This window comes from Papaver somniferum, chromosome 7 (genome assembly GCF_003573695.1).
Source record: "Papaver somniferum cultivar HN1 chromosome 7, ASM357369v1, whole genome shotgun sequence".
In the NCBI taxonomy this organism is placed as follows: domain Eukaryota; kingdom Viridiplantae; phylum Streptophyta; class Magnoliopsida; order Ranunculales; family Papaveraceae; genus Papaver; species Papaver somniferum.
The window spans coordinates 133608552-133635656 of record NC_039364.1 but is presented as its reverse complement, the minus strand read 5'-3'; the positions used below and the strand labels follow the sequence as shown (position 1 = coordinate 133635656).

Sequence of the window (27105 nt, the reverse complement as noted above, 5' to 3'; positions counted from 1 at the left end):
TCGTCGTCTTCTTCACATACTTGTATTTCTTCCCTTCGTGTCTTTCTTCCTTATCCCCCGCTCTCTCGCATACCATTTCCATTTGCTTACAATAAACGTGTTTGCTTTGAACAATTACGCACATATTCTATTTTGTCTTGAAAATAATCCATTCTTTGACCTCAACCTTTGTTTTCCACGTCTACATTAAACAAATAACACGTTCATTATAAAACACTAATTAAACAATTTTCGTATGGATATACATTGACTCAAACAATAAAAACGTACCAAATCGGTCATATATGCTTGGGAGGTATCCGGGCCAACAATGTCGAGGGGTTCAGGTTGAGAGCTCACCCGTACAACCAACTACAAAAAAGAACAACAAAATCAGTATAGGGTCGTCACTCTGTAAGATGTTAATATGACGACCCAGACAGTCGTCAGCATAATTTACAGGTGAACGACTCTTTAAGTCGTCACCTAGATTTTCTGTAGACCAACGACCCTTTTCTCGATGTATGACGACTCTTTTTTATAAAGTGACGGCTCTACATTGATAGATATAACCAACTCTGCCCAGTTTTCACCTTGAATCGTCACCTTGTATACATATAAAATAACGACTCTACGAGTCGTTCTCTGGTACATGTGAAGAGTCGTTTGGTTTTAATCTTTACGGATTAACGATTCATGTTAGTGGTTGCATTTATTTTTGAATTTAACTCAACCAAATGTGGTTGAGGCAGTTTGGTCGCTCCATTCTATATATAGAGGCCCATATCTCACCTATTCCATATCAAAACCCTAATTATCAACATCCTCTTCTCCTTCTCATTTAATTACCATTTAAGAGCAAAAAAAAAGAGAAACATCATGACTCCATTCACTAATGAAGAGAATTGTGCCATTACAAGAGCTTGGAAAACAGTCACTAACCACTTTGAAAGTCTAGACAAAGACATTGATGAAACATCGGATGCTTGGTGGAACCGCGTATTCATCGTTTTTGTGGCGTTGGACGGAAATTGCAACTCAAGGTCTTTAAAACAAGTCAATGAACGCTTCCAGAAGATACAATTCGAGTGTGATGTTTTGAAAAGAGAACTTAAGGCTGTTAGGGAAGCCTTTCCGGATATGTTGAGTGTTGTAAGAGTAAGTATTTGAACAAGAGGTAAAACTTATAAAAAGCTTTGATCGATACTAACGAAGTATATTTGCATTTTCAGTTGGGGAAGTCGTATCGCTATTATGAGGAGCTTCGTGGGGAAAAGTTTGAGCTCCACGATTGCTACTTTATCTTGGAAGGCACTAGATATAACTACGCCATATATGATTAAGTGTATAAGTGCACCTTTATTATCTATTGTATTTCATTTCCTTCAATGCAACACTATGCGAGATGTATGCCTTTTACAATTCAATGAAATGATTCTATGAAATCAAAAATTATGAGAATCTAGTGCAACGGTCGTTATTTTATATAACTAATCAATCTAACGACTCTAAAAGAAATTAGTAATTGATAGCTAGGATCGTCATTTCATATGACTACATGTATGACGACCCTAAGTATTACTTTTTACAGAGAGTTTTGGTTTTAGAGTCGTCAATGTGTAAACAAAACGACTCTAAGTGACCTAGTTAAAAAGGGTCGTCAATGTTTAGCACACTATCCTAACGATTTTTCATAACCTGGAAAAGTTGCAGGTTTGAGTCGTTATTGGTAGTGTCAATATACTGACGACCTTAGAGAGTCGTTTGGGTATACACCCCCCGACTATGACGACCCTTTCTCTGAGTTGTTCCATAGTGTGGATGATTCGACCACTTGGAGCACCATTCCGACAATTTGAAGAGTATAGGAAGTTTACCTGATTGTTTTGGCCTTGGGGTTCCTCATTTTGAGTGTTGGTTCCTTCATCTTGAGCAATGGGATCTTCATTCCAACCATTGTTCATGCCTTCCTCTATCAACATCTCCTCATCAAACATCCAACCCATATCATTAGTTGAGACAATCTTACCATCAACACAATCATTGTTGTTATTTGAAGCTTCACCAATCTCATTCCCTCCACTTGAATCACTCATTTGTAAAAACCATAGGTTTTCCTCTCAAAATTCCTCCTCTTCTTCTCAACACATAAAACACATTTTCCATAATTTTTTCCTAAAATCAGATTTTAATCTAAATACACTTACTACACTAATCAAACTAATTAATTCATAATACTAATCATATAAGGACAGTTTTGTCATTTAGAAAATATTTTTTTAAGGGGTGACCCAAATTAGGATTGGGTGACATTTTTTGTCCCGTAATGCATGGCCCCAATTGGAAGTTATGGCCCCCAATTAAGCTAGGCTGAAAATCCCTGAATTAAACCCGGGAATTCCGAATAAACTTTTATTTGATCGATCAGAAAGGGGCAAAACTGTCTCCTAATAGCTCGAACCTAACTCGGTCTCTCATTTTCTCTACCGTCTTCGATTTCTCTAAATCTTCATGGGATTAACAACAATGGCAACTAGTCACTTTACCTCTTCATCCTCCTCCACTGTAACTCCAAATTTCCAAACTCGTTCTTCTTCATCACCATCTTTCCTTTCTCGTGTCTCCTCACTAAAACTTGATCTATACAAAGATGCGCCTAAAATCCTTGCAATTCGTTGTTGTCAAAACCGTAACTCAGGTTCTATAAATGCTTCATTTACTGGTGACGATGGTGTTGGATCAAAGAAATCATCTTCGGTTTCATCGTCATCTTCTTCTTCTGCAATCGATTTTCTCACTTTATGTCATCGTCTGAAGGTACTGACGATGTTTGTCATATATATTTACTTAATTTTAAATGATTTTTTCAAATCACAGTCTTTGATTTTTAAGCTATTAGATCAAATGTGGATAAAGTGATCAATTATGTAAAAATTCCCTCTTTCTCTAAACCTTATGAGCACAGATTTCACCCCCTACTGGTATTAGGTGATTTTTTTCTCATGTAACTCATCTAAGTATACATCAACGGGAAAAACCTTCATATTGGCTAAAGTTTGGTTCTGATTATATTATGAATGCACATACGTATTTGTAATCGTGAATACATTTACAGTAAAGGACTGAACCTAGTTTCATAAGTCTCAATTTTGTGCAAATACCGTACTTACGAACTCATGCTTTATCTTGATTAGTCTGTAACATTGTCTAACTTTGAAAGTAGGGAGTAAATATCAGGCATACAAAATAATGCAGCACTCTTGTTGCCCTGTGTTTAATTGGTTACTGGATACATGTCTTATACTTAAAACCTTTTGCATATGAATTAGGTAAGAGTTTCTTCAGCAGGACTCTTAAAATCTATTGTAATAATTAAGTAAACCAACTAAGTTTTAGTAGGATCCTTTACATATGGTCTATACATGTGTCTGGCATTGTCACATTGCTGCTTTTTTTTCATGTAGAAGGCAATGAAATCTGGAGGAACAATTCATCTAATTCCAGCTACTAGTACATTACTCTTTAGGAGAATGCAGCAGCAATGAGTGGATATTTATAAAGGATTAAGTTATTCCCCGTGCTTTAATTGTTATTGGTCATGATTGTATATGTTTAATGCATGGAACTTAAGCGTCCGGACACCTGTGGCTGTTAGTTTCTTGCCGCAAGTTAATTATGTTGGCCAACTAAAATTATCCTTTTTACTTTAAACTTATCTGCACGAGTTAGTTTCATTTTGTAGTTCTGTAGAGTTACATAATGATCTTTAGACTTAACAGTCAGAACTCATTAACATTCATTGGTATTTGTTGGTTTACTTGAAGCGTTTCTTTTTTTTCCTTTTCCAGACCACCAAAAGGAAGGGATGGGTCAACCATGGGATAAAGGGCCCTGAATCTATTGCTGATCACATGTATCGCATGGCAATAATGGCCTTGATTGCTGGCGACCTACCTGGTGTAAACAGGGAAAGGTGAGATCTGTCATACTGAGGGAGGACATGCACTAAAGGAATATGTTCTTGAACAGTGACTTGTAAGGCAATGTGGGGTACTTATCTTCAGAACATTGAAGCAAGATTTGTTAGGCCATGGTTATGGAAATTTGACATGATATGCGTTCTCAGCTTCTACTATTTTAAGATCGGTCATTTGGGCACTTCCATTGGTATCTTCTTTGAAAGTGCCCAAACAACATTTGAGGCTATAAATGAGTAGAATTGCATAATTCAAATGCAATGAAATAAGTAAAGAATGGTTTAGCTGGTGGAAATTGTAGTTTTTGATGCGTAAGATCTCTCAGAAAGAAGTTTCCACTTTAATTTGATGGTGTAGTAAATTGTTATGTGGTTTATGAGATGTCGACCAGGATGCGAGAATAATGCTAAAACATGACAATTAAGCTGGCCATTCTCTTTAGAATACTCATTTTATGGCGAGTATACTGCGTATGCTTAGCCTTTTATGAAGGTCAATAGCTGACCTTGTGTCTATTGGTCAAGATTTGACAATGTCTAGGATGATGGCCCACATAAAGCGAGTCAAGAGCTATTTGCTATGAAAATGGTATCAATTTTTTCATCATCTGTCTCAGAATAATCTAACATATGCCAAGTTGGATATCAAGTTAGATAGCTTTGTGTTGTATCTCTTGTAGTTTAGTTTGAGCACTGCTCTAATGGAAACTGAAAAGCACAGTCTGAAAGTAAATAATATCAAGTTGATCTGTGCTTCATGAATCATGAGCATTATATTTAAGTCATTAACTGGCCTTTTTTTTTTAAATTATTAAATATATAATAGCATCTCATAAGTATTTTATGTTTGGGGTAGGATCCGTTGACATGGTTATATTGACATAATCCGTTGACATGATTATAGTTTTTTTTACTGAACCCAAACGGCAAGGAATTTGAAGCTAATTTTTTGGTGACATGTTCTTCTTATAAGGTTCTAAATTCCAACAAAAAATGAGAGCATTCCGAGATGTATAAAATCGCCATCTACGATTTTGAATATTAACCGTTGAAGATTAACGGTTGAAATTAAAATTTGTGGATGATGAAGTTTCATATTTCGGAATACTCTCATTTTTGGTAGGAATGTAGAGTTTTATATGAGGAGCATGTCACCAAAAAATTAACTTCAAATTCATTGTCGGTTGGGCTCAGTAGAAAAAATGGCGCTAAAATGTGAAGATTATGTCAATATAACCATGTCAACGGATCCCACCCCTTTATGTTTTGTATTTATAATGCTGTTTACCAATTTTATTTCTCGGTTGTTGTAGGTGTATCAAGATAGCAATTGTGCATGATATTGCAGAAGGTAATCATATCTCCGGCATTCTTTTCTTATTTCGTTTGGCATGTACCTAATATTTGATATTCAAGACATTCCTTGTTTGTTAGAGACATAGGATAAGGATTTTGCTTAATTCAGAATCATACTGTTGGGGTTGGATTTTGAGTTCCATCAAATTCTTCAAAATCATACAGTTGGGGTTGTATTATTTATTAATGCCTGCACCATTGTTTTGCACACATATACTGCATTTTCACGGATACTCTTCCATTTTCTTTCAACCCCTCTGCTTGCTTTTGAATTACTTGTAGTTTAGATCTCTTAGTATTTAAGTGAAGTTGTGAAGATAGCTTATTTTAATTTTTTAGGATTCAGACTTTACCTAATTACCAAAACATGATAAATAAAAGTTTCTAAACATTTAGAATTAAATAATGAAAAGTGTTGTTGAAGTTAGTGTTAGGGTTTGCTGGTGTTGGAGTGTTCTATGTTGATTTTTGAAGTCCGCCCATCCTCTTCATCCTGTGGAATTAAGTTTTATTCCTTTGTGACGTTTTTTTCTTCCTTTTCTTTCTGTAAAGAAAGATATTGTTTCATACTACAGATAGTGTAGGTCATTGACCATACATATAATAGCTAACTGTAACTCAATTGAGACGTTAAGGGAATAGTTTGTGCCAGACAATCACAGAACATGCACTATCTCTAAAAACATTGGATGAGACATGGAAGAAATGCCATTTCCTTCTCCAACTTAGATATCTTTGGTACCTAAAACATTGCATCTTAAGTTTTCTTTGTTTACCTCTTCCTGCTTTCTTATTTTCTGTTGGTTCTCCTGCCGTGTTGATGTTCTACTAACTAGGAATAAAATTATAGTACTTGATGAAGTGAGCTCTTGCACATTAAGTAACATCATCCCTGATAAGAAGCTTGAATAGGGTATAACAATACCGACAGTCTGACACATATTGGTTAGGAGAAGAGAAGTGCAACAAGGAATAACTATGGATGCTTTGGAAGTATATTGTGTTGTGTGAGAGTGTATAGAACAAAGAAGCAAACATACAGATGGGTTCAAAATTGGTTAAACAAAGAGCAATGATAGGCATGTCAGATGAGAACTTTCCTATTTGTTTTCTAATTAAATGATGTGAATTCTATCAAATTTTATATTTCAATGACAAAAAGGATTTGTAGTCTCTTTTATGGTTATTGGACTTTGACATGCATCCTTGGTTTTTCCAGCTATTGTTGGAGATATAACACCCTCGGATGGTATTCCTAAAGCAGAGAAAAGCAGGCGTGAGCAAGCAGCCTTAAATGAAATGTGTGTACTTCTCGGAGGGGGACTTAGAGGTGTTGTTGGATGATGTATCTTAAACTACATTGAATATTTGCACGTTGCAAAAATATTATTTTCTAATATATATCATAGCTCTTACGGTAGAATATGTTGGATGTTTAGCTGATGAGATACAAGAACTATGGACGGAGTACGAGAACAATGCTTCTATAGAGGCCAATCTTGTGAAAGATTTTGACAAGGTATTTTTTCTCTTCCTTTTGTAGGGAAAGCCAGTTGTCAGTTTTGTGATGCTTTCTTATTCTCGACACGGTTAGTGGTTACCGAATTATGACCCTTAAAAGTTTTTGTTAAAAGCCTATCCAAGTGAACTGTATATGAGAGCAGCTTTCTTAAGTTTGTTAGCTTTCAAGCATCATTCATGAAGCCAGTCTAAGTTTCACCTTGTCTGTATGTGAAAAAACCTAATTTGACAGTTAAATGAAAAAGTAAAAGAATTCAGCAACAGCAATATCAGAAAGCTTTCCTTTGCAAATTACTTGGTAACAAGTCTTTTGGACGTAGTATTGAGTAGAAGAGGTGTTTATTTTCTCATCTATGAATAGGTTGTCTCACACACCACATGGAGGTAGTTGTCTTGTTTTTAGGTACCGACCTCGATTTATTCTTGCGGAATGCTTATAATGTTGTAATTTTACAGTAGAACCTCAATATGTCAGTATATTATCAATGTACCCGAAGGCTAAACTTTTGTTTATATCACGTTCAGGTTGAGATGATTCTGCAAGCCTTGGAGTATGAAATGGGTAAGTTTTTTGTGCTACATCCATGACCATGTCCTTGTGCCGAAATTTCTACATTGACATAGTCTTTTTTCTGGCTTATGCTGCTCATGCTGAAAGCTGTAATAAGGCGTCACAAAACGAACCAAGTGCTAAACTATTGATTGGAGTTTGATTGATCCCACTGCCAGTCGACATGTCAAAAGTGAATAAATCATACACCTCATATTTTATCCTTCGCGTTACCTGCTCATATTGCCATCTATGGTATAATCTACGAAATAGTGCATTTGTTTTTTGTAGACAAGTTATACTCGAAAACCTAACTATAGATAGTACATGGTGCTTCATTTTTTCCCTTGATTTCACTTCCTATAGTCCTATTACATATTACTCAAGTTTTCCACCATTGATTATCTACTTATTGCTATCTTTTGCCTTTTCATTTGTTATTCCGGCAGAACATGGGAAGGTCCTTGATGAGTTTTTCCTGTCCACGGCAGGTAAGTGGACAGCTTTATTGCATTACATTGTCCTGCTTTCCTTCTGTTTTCAAATCAATCTTGCAATTAGGACATACTATATATGCTTTTCAATGCATTGCAGGGAAGTTTCAGACAGAAATTGGGAAGAGTTGGGCAGCTGAGATCATTTCTAGAAGAAACTCGAGGTCGGGAAATAATGTTTGATAGTGAACTCTCAATTCAAGTGCTTGTTCTCAACCGGTTAAGCTATCATTTTTGCATCATCAGTTTTAGCTGAACCTCACCCGACAGAACCTTTCTAGATACTCTTGAATTTGTCAAATATACATCGGTTTACAATCAATTATGTATCAAGTACTAACCATGTAATTTTCTTGGAGTGGTACCCAACCCCTACATTACATGATTCCCCTTTGAGGTATAGAAAACCAACTTTAGTGCCTTCGATTTTCTTCTCTCTTTTTCTTTGTTTCTTTTTCCTGTGGGATGTGTGATGTGGCTGGTATCAATAAGGACGCGATCTCCTCGACAACTGGGAAAGCCTGTGTAATTTGACTGGACCGGTAAACAGTAAACACAGTAGGGAAACCCATCCTTTTACGTAGCATTTTTTTAGATTCAGATGCCAAAGCTGCTTGGAGTGGGGACTAAGCAAGAGTCATACTGACTTTGACCGAGTTACTCCTGACTGGTTGATGGCCCTGACTGGTTGGTGGCCGAAAAATAACTCCGTCTCTGAGCAGGTAAAAGGTTAACCAGAGGCCAAAATGAGTGAATTCCTGAATGCCCTCCAGCTGGTTAAACTTGAAATTCATATAAAATTTTGCTGAACTTGCTTTAAGAGAAACATAAAGATGCTGAGAAAATGAAAGAAGGGTAGTGGCTATCAGGTGTGAGTTTAGTTAAGAGGTTTTTCGAGTCGGGCATTATGCACTAGTAATTTTAGTTTTATTTATTATATTCATTATTTTCTTTAAATTCACTAGTCTAGATGCAAGTATCTCTGCGATGCCCCTACGGATCCATCCAATAAAAAACATTAAACTCTTCGTTTTTTTTTTTTTTTTTTAACAAAGGAGAAACTTATATTACACATGCAAAGATGATACATCATAGTTTATGAAGGGAATGGTGGCTGATACCACCATTCCCCACATAAAGGAGAAACAGACTGCACCAGCCCATTGCAAAGGCTAATCAAGAGGTTTCAAACGGTTAACTCAAATTACAAAGGCTAATCAGAGAGAAAATGTTTCAAATGGTTAGCTAAATTTTTTGAAATAATTTTATAACTAACATTACAAAGGCTAATCGGTCGATAATCTGCTGGTGTTTGAGGATACTGAATTTTGGGGATCAACACTTGATAAGTATGATTTATGGCTTTGAGCATATATTTGTGAGTAAAAAAGTGTCTAACCATGGAAATTACCTCAGTGCCAATAATATCCCAACATTGCTGATAAAAAGCTGCTTGGAATCCATCATTTCCTGGAGATGCCCAGAGCCTGATCTGAAAAATTGCATCCTTAATTTCTTGAGCATCCGGAATCTGAATAAGAGAATCATTCTGAGCTGCAGAAACAGATGGCGGAAAAAGCTGCAAAATATCCTGACTAGGGTGAGGGTTAGAAGTATTAGATATATCCATAACGTGTTTACGAAAAAATATCTTCAATATCATTTCTGTTGTCATACCAAATACCCAAAGGGCCTTGAATAACAGCAATATGAGATCTTCTCTTATTAAAATTAGCTAAAGAGTGAAAATAAGCCGTATTTCGGTCAGCTTCTAGAAACTTGTCACCTGCCTGTTGCATAAAAAATTCTTTCTGGTTAGAAAGCCATTGTTGTAAAGAGTTACTTAACTGCCTGACTGTAGGATGAGATGGAGGTAAGTTGTTGTCGTAACATTGTTGAAGATGAGTCTGAATATTGTGCAGATTAGCTTCAATGTTGCCAAAATGATATCTCTTCCATAGTTGCAGTTGAGACTTGGTGAATTTTAACTTACTAGAGAACTGATAAGATGGCGATCCCAAAAATTGTTGTTGCCAGCTTTGACTGATAGTGTTAGTGCAAGAATCCAGTTGAAACCAGCACTTGTATAGCTTAAAAGGAGAATCTTTTCAAATTTTCATGTGGAAAGTTATCCATAATGTTGTTCCTGTCAAAGCTAGGATTTTTAAACACATGAATGCTGCTGATCAACACTGTGTGCTTTGCAATTTGAATCAAGTTGAAGATTTGGATCACATGTTGCTTCACTGTCATTTTTCTCAAATAGTTTGGCAGACATTTTTCCCTAATCACTTTTCTTATATTATGCAACACTCTACAATCCTCTCTTGGACTCACAACTGGCAAGACAAGGAAGTTGATTTCTTTATTCAGAAGACTCAAAATTATGTTCACTTAGCAACCTGCATTATGCACTTTATCTGGAAACATAGATGTAGGGCTATCTTTAGTCTTATAACACCCAACCATAACTTTGTCATTCATCAAGTAAGATCCTATATTGCATATCATCATTTAGGTCATACATCTGATAATCATCATCGTTCCCATAGAAATAATATCAATTTGAATCTTGCTTGGAAACCGCCTCCTTTACAATTTCTGAAGATTAACATTGATGCTTCCTTTAATTTTACTTCCTTATTAGCTGGTATTGGAATTATAACAAGAACTTCTACAGGAGCATATGTTATGGGAAGGGGGACAGTAAGAAGAGCCATAAATGTTCAATAATCTGAAGCCTGGGAAATGTTGGAGTTTATGCAAATGGCGGCAGCAAATAGGTGGACTCATGTTATCTTTGAAACAGATAATCTTAGTAACTGTACTGTTCTACAACAACAATCTACTCTTTCTCATTGGAAAAGTATGCCTCTTCTTAAAAAATGTATCAATATATGTAACATTAATCCTGTTTGGTCATGTGTGTTTGTCCATAAAGCTTGTAATAAGTTTGCAGATGCCCTTGCTAAGGCAGCTAGAAAGACAGACTTCTTCTTCTAATTGAATGGGGATAGTTAGGATGGAATTCACCTGGGCCGGAGAGAAAAGCTTTCTAAGAAGTAAAATATTCCACTGACCAGAGTCTGTGTCGATGAGTTCCGAAATCCATTGATAATCATGAGTATTCAAATCATCCCATTTCTGAATTGAGGATTCCAAAGATGGAATACAATTGGTTGTCCAGATGTAGATGTGGTTACCTTTACCAACCTTCCATTTAGCATACTGCAAAATAATCTGAATACCAAGACAAATGCTCTGCCATATCCAACTTGAGTTTGTGTGTGCCGGTGGAGGAAAAAGTCTGAGATCATTATGAGGAAAAAGGTTACCTTTTAGAACTTTTGCCCAAAGGGACTCTTGATTGTGCAGCAAATGCCAAGCCAATTTCGCCACAAAATCTAAATTATAATTGGTGAGGTTTTTAAGGCCTAAACCACCAAGTCTTTTTGGCAGATGCAACTTGTCCCAGGAAATGAAATGCTGAGAATGATTGTTGCTGAAATTGTTCCACTAGTATCTTCGTTGAATCTTATCCATCTGTTGGATAGTCATTTCGGGCAACTTAAATACTTGCATTTGATACATTCCCATTGTACTGAGAACAGCATTTACCTGAGTGGTTCTTCCTGCTTGATTAGTAATTTTACTCTGCCAACCTTGTAACCTGTTATTCATGTTATCAATAACGCCTTGACAATTCCGATGTCTTGATCTATGTAATAAAAGAGGTATTTCCAAATATTTTTCTCCAATACCCATAATTTTCATGTTAAGTATACCAGAAATATTAGACTTGTGATTATTAGAAGTATGCTTACCGAAAAAAATGGTTGACTTATGCATATTGATAACCTGACCTGTAGCTTGACCAAAAATTTGAAGTAAATGTTGAAGATGCACCATTTGAGAAGAAGTAGCTTTAAAGAATACTCCCTCCGTCCAACTTTACTTGCCTAAATTGTATTTTTTTTAACAAATTTGTACCAAAAAATCGGTATATTTCCTATTAAAATTTTCTAATTATCAAGAAAGAAACAAAAACTATGATATGAAAACTAGTATATTGAACAAACAATTTGAAAGATCGATGGTGTATGTGGAAGTAATTTGAATTTCTTTCAAGTTTTTTCAAAATCCAAATTAAGCAAGTAAACTTGGACGGAGGGAGTAATAAACAATCATCTGCAAAAAACAGATGATTGATATCTGGACAATGATGGTTAATTTTTATTCCCTGAAGATGGCCTAAATCAACATTATGATGTAAAAGTCTTGAAAAGGATTCCATGACAAACAACAATAAATACGGAGACAATGGGTCTCCCTGATGAAGACCACGAGTCGGGGAAAAGGAAGAACTAGGACTGCCATTGATCAGAATTGATCAATCATAGTAATCCAGTCGTTGTGAAAACCCAATTGTCTAAAAATAGAAAGCAGAAAAGACCATTCTACCCTGTCGAAAGCCTTCCACCTAGTGACACGGCAGCATTAGCAGCAGTAATACCAGTGATAAGCGGAGAATTTACACTAATAAGAACTAAAGCTCTGTATTTGGAGGAAGTAGGAGGGTTAACACCACCAGGTTCAGCAACTCTAACCTCACCAACTATACTACCAAGCATTCTCAGGATATGAGTATAAGTGAATTCAGGTAAGAGATATTTATACTCTAACCAATAGGGAGAAACCGAAAAATCTAACAGATGGTAATCCATAGTTAAGTTCCAATCTTTTAAAACTATTAAATAACCATCAAAATTCCAAGAACCTCCATATAAAATTGCTTCTTTATCATCATTAACTTGAAATTTGATAACAAAAATATTTGGTTCTAAACTACAAACCTGAACCATCCACTGATTGTGTCTCCTTAGATGAGGCCAGATGAATTTAGCTGCCCTTTCAGCATCTTGCCAGATCATAACACCAGGAGCATATAGTTTACCAGCCAGACAATACCTCCAATCTCGAACTCCAGTTAGGATTGCAGTATTAGAGTGCATAATAACCCTCCTTCTAATAGGTTCTTCACTGGTTGAAGCTTCCTCCATCTGTTGAGAAATATGGTTTACAGATGTTCTAGCCATAAGTACTAAGAAAAGAAAGATGAAGTGATAACAGAGAAGGGTGTTTGTACCATAATATTTTGGTACCAATATTGGCTAAATACATAACTATTAGCGGAAATACTTTTCGGCCCAAGCCTAGCAGTCGGTATATATCGGTCCAGTTTGCTGACCCGTTTGCAGCGGCCAATTCTACCGGCTTATTCCTAAAATCCTAGAAGAAAGTTCTAGAACATTCTAGACTACCTGGGAACAAGTGAATACAACTATATAAAGACATGTATCCTAAACCCTTGGGAGGAGGCATTGTAATCCAATCAATAAAATTACACTCCTTAGGGAGATTTATCCGTGGATGTAAGCAGATGCTGAACCACGTTAAATTCCTGGTCTTCTTTGTTTTTCCTTTGATTCGTTTTTAACCCTAATTTTACCTTAATTCTTAATAATCATCATCAATCATCGTGTTTGCGCCTGAAAGTAATTTTGGGTCCAAACAAAGGGTATAGTGAAACTTAAATCGGGTGATGAAGTATTTTTAATGAAACTTTGAAGGAGGTATCAAATAGATAGGTAGATAAGTATGGATGAAAGGTTTACAAAAACCCGAAAGCAGATAAACTTTTGAAAACATCAAAGCTTCTGAAGAAATAAAGATAACAGCAAGAACTCTTTTCCATAAAAGTGAAGCAGGAGAACCATTATAAAAAACCCAGATCAGATAATCTTGAAAGAAACCAATAAGGATGAAAATCAGATGCACCACTGCAATTAAAAGCCAACTTTGATTGAGCCAACTTGGAAACTGCCAACTGCTATCATACCTCATGATGTGATGGGACATTACTGCAACCCCAATGCGTGGCAACAAGCAGGAAGAATTTTAAACTGCCATTAAAATATAAAGAAACCGATTAGAACCAGAGATTGACAGATAAAAAGAGGAAAAATAAAATTTAAAAATTAGAGCAAAAGAAAGAAACATAAGACATATGAAAACATCAAAATTAAAACAGAAAACAAATTACATGAGATGAATACTGTGAAATTAAACAAGGGAACGAAGGAAAAAAAATCAGATTGGAACAAAAAAGTGGATCGAATCAAGGTTTGACTAAGGTTGACTTTAGGGTTGACTTTCACTTGACCTATTCTCTTTGGCAGCTGTCGTTTGAAATATATAAACTCTTTGTTTAGTAATATAGAAAATGTGTTTCGGTATGCATTTTCTTTTACCGAGACCGGAACTTCTTTCCTCACGCATACCTTGCTACGCGTCATTGGGTCGGCTGCCTTGGGTCTCGGCTTACATGATTAGACCCTGATTAGACCCTGATACTTGGCAGTCCACTTCGACTTAGTGTTTCCCCTTTAATGTTCTAATAACCATTTTGCCCCGAGCCGAAGTATCCAAAGTACAACTTGAGGCTGCAATTTTTTCGAGGCATAAAAAGAAAATTATATTCCCCGGACACAACCATCTCGCCACATTCGAAATCTCGTTTATATACCACTGCTACTGGTTACAAACGCCTAACATAACAAATTATTTATATACCACTACTACTGGTTACAAACGCATAACATAACAAATTAACCACTCACATCCAAATCTTCTCGCAATCACCAAGTTTTTGTGGACATTAACATGTCCACCAAAAATTTAACTAGCTGGAAGTTTTAGACTCTTAATTTAGTAAGTGTTGCTAATTATGGACATTAAATATGAGTTGGTTTCGTAAAAGAAAGAAAAAATAAATCTCCCAAGCTGCTCATGCCTGTCACGTGGAAAGCATGCTTGAATTTCTCTATAGTCTTCCAGGACATTCACTAATCATCCTCTTTAACACTACTTATCTAAAAATATTCATATTTGGTTGGGCTAAGGCTCAAAGCCCTAGAGAAATTTTTGATTGTTACACCATTGCTACCTACATCCCCAAATTCAAAAATAAACGAAAAATCTATGAAGGTTACATTCAACTAGTTTCCGTGTCACGAAATTTTAGTGCGCAAAGCTATAAATTAGAAAGTCTCCCTTGATTGCACCATTTTCCAATCCCTCTTACCCCTGCAATGTTATTAAGCTTCCCTTGAACACTTGGTTGCCTTACTTTAGATAGTGGTGCGTTGTTATGTAGTCCGTCTAATTATTTGCCGCACAAGTTTTGTTTTTGCGCATTGGATAGTGGAGGTTGATTTGCAACATCTAGCGTCTTTGGTGTTGGTGTTGGACTATCTCTCATAAAGTAAGTTCTTCCAAATCGCTAATAACCTTCCTCTTTGTTGGTGATCAATCCAGAGAGAGAATGGTTATTACAAGAACATTTTTCAGATGACGAGTTGTTTCTGTCCCTTTTCTTCGGCTTACTCTTATCCCCTTTTCTTGTGTTTTAAGCACGATGGCCTCAATTGCTAGTGCAACCCCTAAAACCTTGTCATAAGTCGTGTGTTGTAGACGAACAACCTTGTGATGTATACTTGGCTTCCATGCATCTTCCAATTTGCAGGCTCTCAATTCCTCTGTTGCGACAAGATGGTCCATAACACTCGTGTTTACTGAAGTTCTTAGCTAGATGAGTAACCGTTAATATTGCATTACTTCACCGTAGAAAATTCATCACACTAAGATGTCCTAGCTGTTAACGGAAAATACTTACCGAAAATTAACTCTCCAAACTGCACACAACACATGTTTTTCGCATTGTTCATACGCTTGATAGGCCGCCTACAATACTTGGATTCTCCCTCAAAGACGTAGGTTTCCAGACGTACCTTGTTTTCCTCCGGAAATTGCAAACTCTCAATGTCCAACAACCGCTTATCTTCTCTTTCAGTCATTTCATAACTTTCTTGAAATCCTTCAAGTCTACAACGAACCTCAACTTCCTACGGTCCATTACAACATTGGCAACAGTCAACACCGAACCTACCAGATGTTTTATATTGTTCTCTAGGTGTTCTGTTTTCTTATTCAGGTTCTTTTTCTCATGTATGGATCTAGATACAGATTTTGCACACAACGACATCTTCAAAACAGAACATGCATAAGTTTACAACTGGTTAGTAATATACATTACTAACACACCTAAAGATATGTATGTCACAGAATCTGCATAGTTTTGTAGAGAAATGCTCGGTTGAACCCACGAGTTTTGCTATCTCAAGCTTGTTGTGAATGTTAGATCAAAACTATTTTTTGATTTTTTTCTACTAATTCAAGTCCCGGATTAGGTTAGAATTTGGTCGTTGAGTATCAGACATTACCCTCGAAGACTGAAGATCGACAAAGACATTTGAAAAACGTCTGTATCAGGTATGTGAAGACTGAACCAATCTATTTTGCTCACTACCTTACCATTTTACCTATTGAGACTATGTCGTATAACTTCTACTAGATTTACAAAGAAGAAATTTTGAGTCAAGCTTGTCTTGTTAAAAATCTCGAAATATGATTCTAGTATAGATGTTTAAAAGGTCCTTAAAAATATTAGTTCGAAACAATTTATTATTTGAGAATTAATTTGTTGATCAATTGAAAATAACCCATACAATTGATTTTATCATTTGGGAATGTTTCAAACATCATAAGCGAGAGTTTCATGAACTTCAGGTATTTATGTTCAGGGTAGGTTGGCAAACCCGTTTGCAAACCATATGTATCTGATTTCAGAAATACAAGTTCACAAACCTCAAGTTCAGTTGGGAACGGTTCACGAACCCGGTCGACAAACCGCAATGAACTAAATTTTTGTATGTTGGTATAAAAGGCTAAGATTAGCGAACCCGGTTGGGAAACTGTGTCCATCAGAGTGCTCGAGCCGAGTAAGGGTTGGCGAACCCAGTTCACGAACCATAGGTCTTGGACTCATGAACTAGCCTCATAGTTGGAAAATAGTCTCACCAACTGTCCTAGTAAACTTAGCATATGCTCAAAGACTTACTTTTAAATACGTTTAGCATTTCTATGACTCTCTTAAACACTTTTAGGACGTCATTTATCACTTAAACACTTATGTGTGTGCACCATGATTAAACTCTTAAGTGTTTTAATGAACATCACATTGCATATGGTTCACATGGCATATATGCCAAACCAAACAAGTCACTATACATGGTTCCAGAACCGGACTACTGTGTATATTCTTATATTATATTTTCAAGACCTAAATTGTTTGATTATTTCTTCAAGTTATCTTTACTTGAAATCTAATCAACCGCCAGTCTTGAAAATCTATAAATACGGATGCTCTTTCAACTGGGAAGTTAAGTCCCTTACACTTTATGTCCTAGTTGATCTAGAGTCGTCCTCTATGAACCTAGGTTTTCTTTGAAAAACGCAATTACATTACGACTAAAATACTTCGCTTTTGGGATTCATAAATCCAGGTCCGATTATCTTTACCTTGATAGTTCATGAATCTTGATCTTAATTTTCTGTTATCGAGGTTTTCGTAATCTCTTTCAGGCAAGATAGATAGAAATCGCAAACTTCTCTTCGTCCCAGACTCTGTGATTCCTCAAGATAGATATATGATAATTGATCTAATTTGATCTTTTGAGGATTGTTCTTTATAGTGGTTAAGAATTTAGGCTGCTCTTCAGGTGTCGTAAGTTCCGGATTTGTGAGGTTTGCTATGAAAATACGAGGGTACCCAAATACACCACAATCTTTTTCTTTTCAACCTATAAGTTCTCTTACCGAAAGTGATCGTCTATGGACAGAGTCGAGACAATACACCAATTCGTCATTCACACTTTGTGTGATTGCCTGTGGATACGAGATCGAGACAATACGAAAACCGAAGTGTGATACTTGATAATAGGTTCAGACTTAACCAAACTCTATAGGATCACTATCAAGTATATCGGAGTTAACGTTTGTGTAATTTACTTTAAATTATATAAACAAATATAATTGTGGAAAACAAAAGTAAATCACACAGCAAGATTTTGTTAACGAGGAAAACTGCAAGTGCAGAAAAACCCCGGGACCTAGTCCAGAATTGAATATTCTTATAATTAAGCCGTTATACAAAATCTAAACAAATTTCGTATAGTTGAGACCAAACAACTACCCCTAGTTCACTTAGTTTCCTCAATATCCCTGGACTTCCAACTTCGAAGGTCATGCACTGGTACAATTCCTTTAGATCGTATTCCAAACAGTAAAGGAACAACAAATATGTTTGGTAACAACTCTATTGATTATTTCAAGATAAAGATATCCCAAGTCATGCGTAAAGGCTCTTCCGTTTAATCTAATAAACTAATTTGCCTGGTTAGATCAATCTATCAAATAACTACAAAAGCAGTTAAGTTTAGATTCACACTCAATCAAAATAAATCTCAAAGAGATATATTGAGAATGTCGATCTCATGCAACTAATCAATCGAATAAATCCGATTCTAGTTGGATCCCAGCCGATCAAGGTTTGTGCACACACAAAGATATGAGAACTAATAAGAAATCTTCTTCGTCTTCAAATCTTTTTTGATTTTCAATAAACGCATGCACAACACCACTTGAATCTCTTGTGATCAATCACACACAGAACGGAGTCTGTTAACAATGGATTATCACAAGATGTCCTTAGATCTACAAACAGTTCTAAAGATCCTGTCGATGCTTCGATCTAGTTTTAGTGAATCTTATATCTGAAGAGAAGATTCTCAAGAATAAACAAACTAGGTGCAATCAAAGTTTCAACAATTGTTAGTCAATCAAATCAATCGAAAACTAATAACACTGCAATTATCTAGTTTCCCACCAACGGTACTCGTAGAGCTTCTTGATCTCACAAAAGTCTTTAAACGAGCGGTCGTAAGAGATTTCACCTAATTAGGATACTTTCCTCTCCGAATATACGGCTCCACCAGAAAAAACAAGAATTAAAGTTTGCCTGGCTCTTAATATAGTTTGCTAGTTTGGGACCTTTTATTTCAATAATTAATTTTACTTATATATAAAAAAAACGTATAATTTGTGTTGCAATACTAAAATTTGTACAACAAATGCATGTTAAATTTTTCATGGCTAGTTTGGGCCTATAGAAATTATTTGAGGCCTATCATTTTCTTCCCCCAACCTAAAGAAGGGGATATGGAGTGTCTAAAGTATGTCATAATACCAAACTGCCCTCTACAATAACCTTAGTAATTTTAATTATCCAAAGCAAATACAAAAACCTAAATCATTTCTATTAGCAATCTTTAATCAAAATCTTTTTTTTCTTCAATTTGCATGACAATCAAAAACTAAAACCTAATCCCAAACAACAATTCAATTATTATTACTCCCTTCGTCCCACTATTAGATGACCTAGTTCAAGTTTGCACAATTCTTAAGGTAAGAAAGGGAAAATAGTACTTTTAAGTACTTATTACAATTATACCCTTATGGATAATAACTGGTGAAATTTTGAAATGATTTATCTCTCAAACAACACCACGAATGTTCGCAAACTTCATACCATTGAAAAGCACTTTAAAAACACCTACGTTACGAATATAAACATGTTTATCAAATTATGCATATTCTTATAATCAATTAAAAGGATAATTTTAGAAATATCTCCTTGTTTGGTGATATAAGTCATTTATTATGGGACAAAATCTAAAAGTAAATAGTTCAACTAATAATGCGACGGAGGGAGTATTATTATTTATTTTTTAAACAACATTTTCAGCGACAAGCAATTCAAGTGATCTAGATAAATCCCTTTAATGTGTTCCTTTTAAGAGGGATTCATCAATGGTTTAACTATGAAACTTTGTAATTTCCTCATCAAAGTTTCCTGAAACTCAACTAGATCGGTGATATAAGCATTAACGTATATGAATTGTTGTTGATGTTCATCAAACACGAAGAACATTATCCAAAATCGGTGCATAATATACACTCACATCAACTGATTCCAAGTTGATGTTTATCGTGTTTGATGAACATCAACAAAAATTGGTATACGTTAATGCCTATATCAATCGATTCATAAACCATATTCTTTTTTCACAAACCCAGAATTTTTTATACCTATATCATAGAACATGAAAATATGAGTTGAAAGCAAAAAGAATGAGGTCATTCCGACATTGGACGAAGAAGTTATGAGCAAAACAGCCAAAGAAGTGCCCAGATTTACAATCGGTGGATAAAGGCATTTATTTAAACCGATTCTCACAAAAAAAAATTACAGAAAAACTCTTGAGATTTAGTTTTTTACACTCGGTACACATGGGATATCCGTCGATTGCGGACGTGTTTTTATGTAATAAATTATCATTTTATTATAAAAAAAGAGAGCCGCAGGGTCTTTTATAGAAAATTGAGAAAAGAAATTACAAAGAGCCGTTTGGAAGGGTTGGGAGCCTAGCAACAAATTGCGCTCCAATGACTTTTTGGATAGCTACTCCAATACGTTGAAAGAGAGAACTACCTACCTTATAGTTAGCATCATAGTTCGCTAGGCAGTTCCTCAATCTGTTCAGAAAAACAACAAAATCACTTCCTAATTCACCTAATGTCGAGAAAGCTAAAACACCAAAGCCATATCCATGGGCCGTGCATTTTTCTAAATATTTAGTGCGTGTACGGCTAATAGCAGCAATAGCACGTCCCTGAGCGAAGCTACGAAGACCATCTCCCACAAAAGGTGAGACTCCCGTGACATCAAGGCATGTATCTTGACCATTCTCCCAATTATACATCATAATATCAGCCGGTTTTAAACCTTTGCCATCTCCAAAAAAGACAATGATACTTCCTTCCTAGCAGCGACGCCGACTTTGTAACATACGTCCATAAACACATCACGAACTAGATCGTGTCTAAACTTAATGCCGACTTCACTAGCACTGTGCATAACGTGCATTTGATTAATATTATTATTTTATTTTTTTTGAAGGGAATTCACCTCTGAGGGATTTTATTAAAATAAATAAAGATCCTTTTATACAGAGTTTGTTGGTAGTCTAGCCACCAACTGGGCACCAACGCCCTTTTGAATTGCAATTCCTATTCTATGAAATAAAAAGCAGCTATTGTTACAGTTTGCATTGTTATTAGCGAGGCAGTTCTTCAATCTCTTCAAGAATGTGACTGTGTGTTAGAGCATAGCTCGGTCGACCTCGCATGCGTTGCTATATCAAGCATGTTTGTCAATGTTAGTGATCAAAACTATGAGTCTTGATTTCTAGTCTACATAGCTAAGTCTCGGACTAGGATAGAAAAGTGTGGTTCAGCTCAAGGACTTCATGGCGATTCATCATACAACGACGAAGATGTACTCAAGGAACCGTGGAACTTCATCAACAAAAAGGTATGTGGAGACTTGAACTTATCTATCACTCAAAAGTATATCTCTTCTGTCTCCTACTTCTTATGAGACAAAAGTCGTATGTTATATAGACTGGATTATACACATTTGATATTTCGAGCCGAGTATATCTCGCCTATCTATATCTCGAAATCATGTGTTGGTAAAGCGTTTCGCTTTGATCGGGTTTATCTTCACCTAATGACGAAAGTCATAATGTTTCAATCACTTTGAAAATTGCTTTGACGAGAAATAGTGTAACAACTATATAACGTCCTCTAAGAATGTTTCAATGTTTGGAATGAGAGTTTAGGTCTATATAACCAATGATGAATATAAGCATTGTGTGTAAACACATATGTGCATAAGTCCCATTCCTTAATCCGAAGTTTGCGAACTTTGTTGATTGAGAGAAACTGGAGGAATTGGCTTTGCCAAGTCCGCGAACTCAGTTTGCGAACTCAGTCCGCGAACTGACGGAAGTTCTCTTACCGAAAATTTCAGCTGGATTTTCCAAAAACTCGTTTGCGTGTTTAGTCCGCGAACTCAGTACGGAACCTAGTCCGCGAACTGGCGGAAGTCTCCTTGCCGAGATTTTCTGCTGAGTTTGGAAACTCTGCCAGTTGCCTTAAGTCCGCGAACTTGTTTGCGTACTTGACTGGGTTATGATCTAAAGATGTGGTTTGAACATGAAACTTAAATTACTAAGGAATGCAGTATGCAAACCGTGGCTATAAAGTTCATGAGACGATTCAATCGAATCGAATCATCTTTGTTTCAATTGTGTCTTGTGTAGTTACATAAGATCTCATAGCAGTTGAAAAACTCTCTAACTAGTTCATTTGAGTCAATTGAACTAGTTATGGTGAAGAAGAACAAGGTTAATATGAAATGATGGTTGACCTTTTGTGTTACTATGTTAAACCAACATACACATACACGTTTGGGAACGATTTTCACAAACCCAGTAAACGTATATCTCAAATGTGTGTGACAAGCTAAGTTTTCGATCTAACGGTTGAGAAATATTAACTTGAATCTAAATCAGTTTTTCATCTAACGGTGAATATTGATTGCTTTGTAACTAAGGCAAAACCGTGATTTGAAGACTATATATAGGAGACATCTAGCATTGGGCAAAACTAATCCCCACACGTCTGTGTGATACTAGTGCGCTTGCTAGAGTCGATTCTCCTCTAACCTTTGGTTTTCTTCTCTAAAACCAGGTTAACGACTTAAAGTCTTCATTGGGATTGTGAAGCCAGACCGATACTACTTTTATCGTAGTTGTGTGATCTGATCTTCATCTTCTATCGTACGAGTACAACCTTTGATTGGCTTGAGATCGTGAGAGTTCTCCGATAGGCAAGATAAAGAAGTCACAAACATCTTCATCTCACTGTTTGTGATTCCTCGACGTCCTCTTGTGTATTCAAGTAAGACTGTTGAGAGGTGATTGATTAATCTAGGTTGTTCTTCGGGAATATAAGACCGGATTATCAATTGGTTCCTGTTCACCTTGATTTCATATCTTCAGACGGAACAAAAACCTAGGGTTTCTCTGTGGGAGATGGATTTATCCTTTGATAGAATTTTCTGTGTGAGACAGATTTGTTTATTATCAAGTCTGTGATTTTGGGTTTCAACAACTCTTGGTTGTGGGTGAGATCAGCTAAGGGAATCAAGTGTGTAGTATCCTGCTGGGATCAGAGGCGTAGAAGTACAACTGTACCTTGAATTAGTGGGAGACTGATTGGGGTTCAACTATAGTCCAGTCCGAAGTTATCTTGGAGTAGGCTAGTGTCTATAGCGGCTTAATACAGTGCGTATTCAATCTGGACTAGGTCCCAGGATTTTTCTGCATTTGCGGTTTCCTCGTTAACAAAATTTCTGGTGTCTGTGTTATTTCATTTTCCGCATTATATTGTTTATCTTTATAATTGAAATGATACAAGTTGTGCGTTAAAGGTTAATCGATTGGAGATCCGACCTTGTGGTTGTCGATTTCATTGATTAACACTTGGACATTAGTCTTTGGTACCGTCCAAGTTATTCCTTGTATTTGATAAAGACTCGCTATTGTTTTTAGCTTGAGTAAAAATCAAATCAAGAGAGAGATATTAATTCCTTGAGATACTTTTATCTAGATTGAGTCTGACTGTCTAGTTGATTCTCTATCAAAGTATTTCGGAGTTAGTCCATACAGATTGCTAAGAGAAATATTGGGTGGTGTTGTTATACCCCCGCTTTTTCAATTGGTATCAGAGCAGGCAAACACACTAAAGACCTCAAAAGTCTGTGTTTGTAGCGATCTGACTATATGGACCATAAAGTCTCAATTGACGCTTCACCAGGTGTAAAAAACAACCGCAAGAAAAGGTCTGACAAACTGATGTCTCTTCAAAAAGGGTTGGATGAACAAATCCGGATCAACCATGGTCTTTTTGCAGAAATTGCAGTTATTAAGGATTTGATATATGGAAATACTCCCTTTGAGAATTTGAAAAATCTCAGTTGTTCCTCTCTCAAGAAATGTCATAAGTCAGATAGTAATCAACGACAAGTTGTTGAGAAAACTGATATGACAAGGAACCAGTCAGACAATCTTCAAAGCATAGGTTCATGTTATGATCCATCCGATCATATACAACAAGCATGTATGTCTTTTCAAAAGAGTCTTAAAGTTGCAAGTAATCTTTGTAAGAAAGCTAAACAACTGTATGATTCTCTAAAAGTTCATACAACACTACCAGGAAACTCTAAATCGAGAAGTACTAGTAGTATGGGTGCCTTTGCTTTAATATCTACATCTCCCTTTCAATGGTTTCTTGATCGTGGATGTAGTCGACATATGACAAGAGACCTCACATGGTTTGTTTCGTCAGTTGACTATGAAGGAGGCCCTGTAACGTTCGAAGATGGAAGTTGTTGCTACATTAGCAAAAAGGGAACGATCAAGCTACCCGGTGTTCCAGAAATCCATGATGTGGTATATGTTAAAGGTATGACTGCTAATCTTCTTTCTATTAGTCAAATTTGCGACAAGGGCCATCGAGTTATCTTCAATGCAAATGGATGTGACATTGTTGACAAATCTGGGAAAGTGATTTTCCAAGGAACTCGTGGTAAAAACAACTGTTATCTTCTTGATACTCAGTATAGCAACCGCTGCAATTTGACTAAGGTGGAATCTACACATCTTTGGCATGAGCATTTTGGTCACATCAATTATCGCCTTCTAACTAAGATCATTAACAAAGAACTTGTTAGATGCATTCCGAAAATCAATGCAAAGATTGAAGGTGTATCTGGTGCATGTCAAAAGGGTAAGCAAACAAAAGTTCACCACAAATCATCTCGAGATATTCTCACTAAAGCTCCACTTGATTTAATTCATATGGATCTCTTCGTACCAATTCAACAACCCACGGTTGCCGGTAAGAAGTATGCTTTAGTTATGGTAGATGATTACACCAGATTTACTTGGGTTGCATTCCTATCCCATAAGAATGAAACCCTTGGTGAATTCAATATTATTGTTAAAAGGATCCAGAACGAACAAGGTCGCAAACTAAAGAAAATTAGAAGCGATCGTGGCACTGAATTCAAAGACACCAAGGTATTTGAGTTCTGTGATGAACTGGGGATCATTCAACAATACTCACCACCGATTACTCCTCAAGCTAATGGAGTTGCTGAAAGAAAGAATAGGAACATCCAGGAAATGGCCAGGGTAATGCTCCACAACAATAACTTACCTTTAAGATTTTGGGGAGAAGCTGTCTTTACAGCATGTTACTTGATCAACCGTGTGTATTTGCGGTCTAAAACCCTTAACACTCCTTATGAGTTATGGTATGGAAGGAAACCCAACCTACACTATCTAAGGGTGTTTGGAAGTAAGTGTTATATTCTGAAAGATCGAGAAAAGAGAGGGAAATTCGACACTAAAAGTGACGAAGGTATCTTTCTTGGCTATGCGTCTGATAGTCGTGGTTTTCGATTTTTTAATCTCAGAACTCAAGTCATGATGGAATCTGCTAATGTTATCATCGACGACATTAGTAATTTTCGTCAAGATAGTTCTCCTGCTGAGTTTCCTCCAAAAGAGACAATTGAGAAAGCCAAAGAAATTCAAGAATCAGTTGAAGTTATCCCAACTGTTACTGATCCTGACATTTCTAGTGACGAGGAGAAAAGTACTAATCAAGCCATTCCTGATGAACAAGAACGTGTCCCTCCACGACATCTATGGGTTCAAAGGAATCATGACCCCAACAGTATCATTGGGGGAAGGGATTCTACAGCCAAAACAAGGGGTCAACTTCAAAATATATGCAATTTTGGGTGTTATCTTTCGCAGGTGGAACCAAGGAATATTGATGAAGCTCTGAAAGATCCTTTTTGGGTAAATGTGATGCATGAAGAGTTAAATCAATTTGAAATACAAGATGGCTGGGAACGTGTACCTAGTCCTCCAAATGTCAATATTATCGGTACCAAATGGATAGATGAATTTGGCACAATTGTCAAAAATAAAGCTAGACTTGCCGCTCAAGGATATTCACATTTTGAAGGAATCGATTTTGACGAAACGTTTGCACCTGTGGCACGTCTTGAGTCCATTCGACTTTTATTGGCCCATGCCTGCTTTCTCAAGGTTAGGCTGTTTCAGATGGACATAAAATCAGCGTTCCTGAATGGAATTCTAAAAGAGGAAGTCTATGTCGCTCAACCTAAGGGATTCGAAAATCCTGATTTCACAGATCATGTGTTGAAGCTCAAAAAGGCATTATATGGATTAAATCAAGCACCAAGAGCCTGGTTTGAGAAACTTACTACCTCTCTTATTAGAAAAGGATTTTCAAGAGAAGGAGTTGATAAAACATTGTTTACCAAATGGAGTGGGAAAGATGTTGTCATTGCTCAAATCTATGTAGATGATATCATATATGGATCAACTTCTAAAAAATTCACAAAAGACTTTCAAGTCTCTCTTGCTAAAGAATTTGAAATGAGCAATGTTGGTGAATTAAGATACTTCTTAGGATTACAGATTCAACAACATAAGGAGGGGATTTACTTATCCCAAGAGAAGTACGCACGTAATCTTGTGTCAAGATTCGGTCTGGATAAGTCATCTCCTAAGCTGACTCCCATGCCTACTACTGGTAAATTGCACAGGGATGAGAAAGGAGCAAAAGTGGATCAAAAACTATATCAATCCATTATAGGTAGCCTTTTGTATCTTACAGCTACTAGACCTGATATTTCCTTCAGCATTGGTTGTTGTGCCGGGTTCAGGCGGATCCAAAAGAATCTCATCTTGCAGCTGCAAAAAGAATCTTGATTGATAGATAAGTTCAAGTCTCCACATACCTTTTTGTTGATGAAGTTCCACGGTTCCTTGAGTATATTTTCGTCGTTGTATGATGAATCGCCATGAAGTCCTTGAGATCAACTATACTTTTCTATCCTAATCCGAGACTTAGCTATGTAGACTAGAAATCAAGACTCATAGTTTTGATCACTAACATTGACAAACATGCTTGATATAGCAACGCATGCGAGGTCGACCGAGCTATGCTCTAACAATCTCCCCCTTTGTCAATTTTAGTGACAAAACTATTAATACATATGGAATACAAAAAAGATAAACTTTAGTGGCTCCTATTCCATAGTCTAATCTTCAACGTTCCCTGAAATCTTCGTCCTTCCAAGTACTACAATGATCCCAAAGGTTGTAAGTTTAGCATCACCGTTGTTGAAGATCCGTAGCTATAACAATGAGAGAAATCGAGATTCTCGATCATCATTATACAGTGACATAGTATTATTA

The 27105-nt window shown here is 36.4% G+C and overlaps 1 protein-coding gene across 1 annotated transcript; it reads left to right on the top strand.

The window, feature by feature from the left end:
• The first annotated feature begins 2404 nt into the window (after nucleotides 1–2404).
• On the top strand, nucleotides 2405–8299 carry LOC113298470 (HD domain-containing protein 2-like). The gene is made up of 8 exons (XM_026547225.1): nucleotides 2405–2796; nucleotides 3828–3952; nucleotides 5269–5306; nucleotides 6531–6641; nucleotides 6751–6830; nucleotides 7358–7394; nucleotides 7832–7873; nucleotides 7977–8299. Exons 1-8 carry the CDS (start codon nucleotides 2491–2493, stop codon nucleotides 8057–8059), a joined length of 822 nt encoding a protein of 273 aa, XP_026403010.1. The 5' UTR covers nucleotides 2405–2490; the 3' UTR covers nucleotides 8060–8299.
• The last annotated feature ends 18806 nt before the right edge of the window (nucleotides 8300–27105 follow it).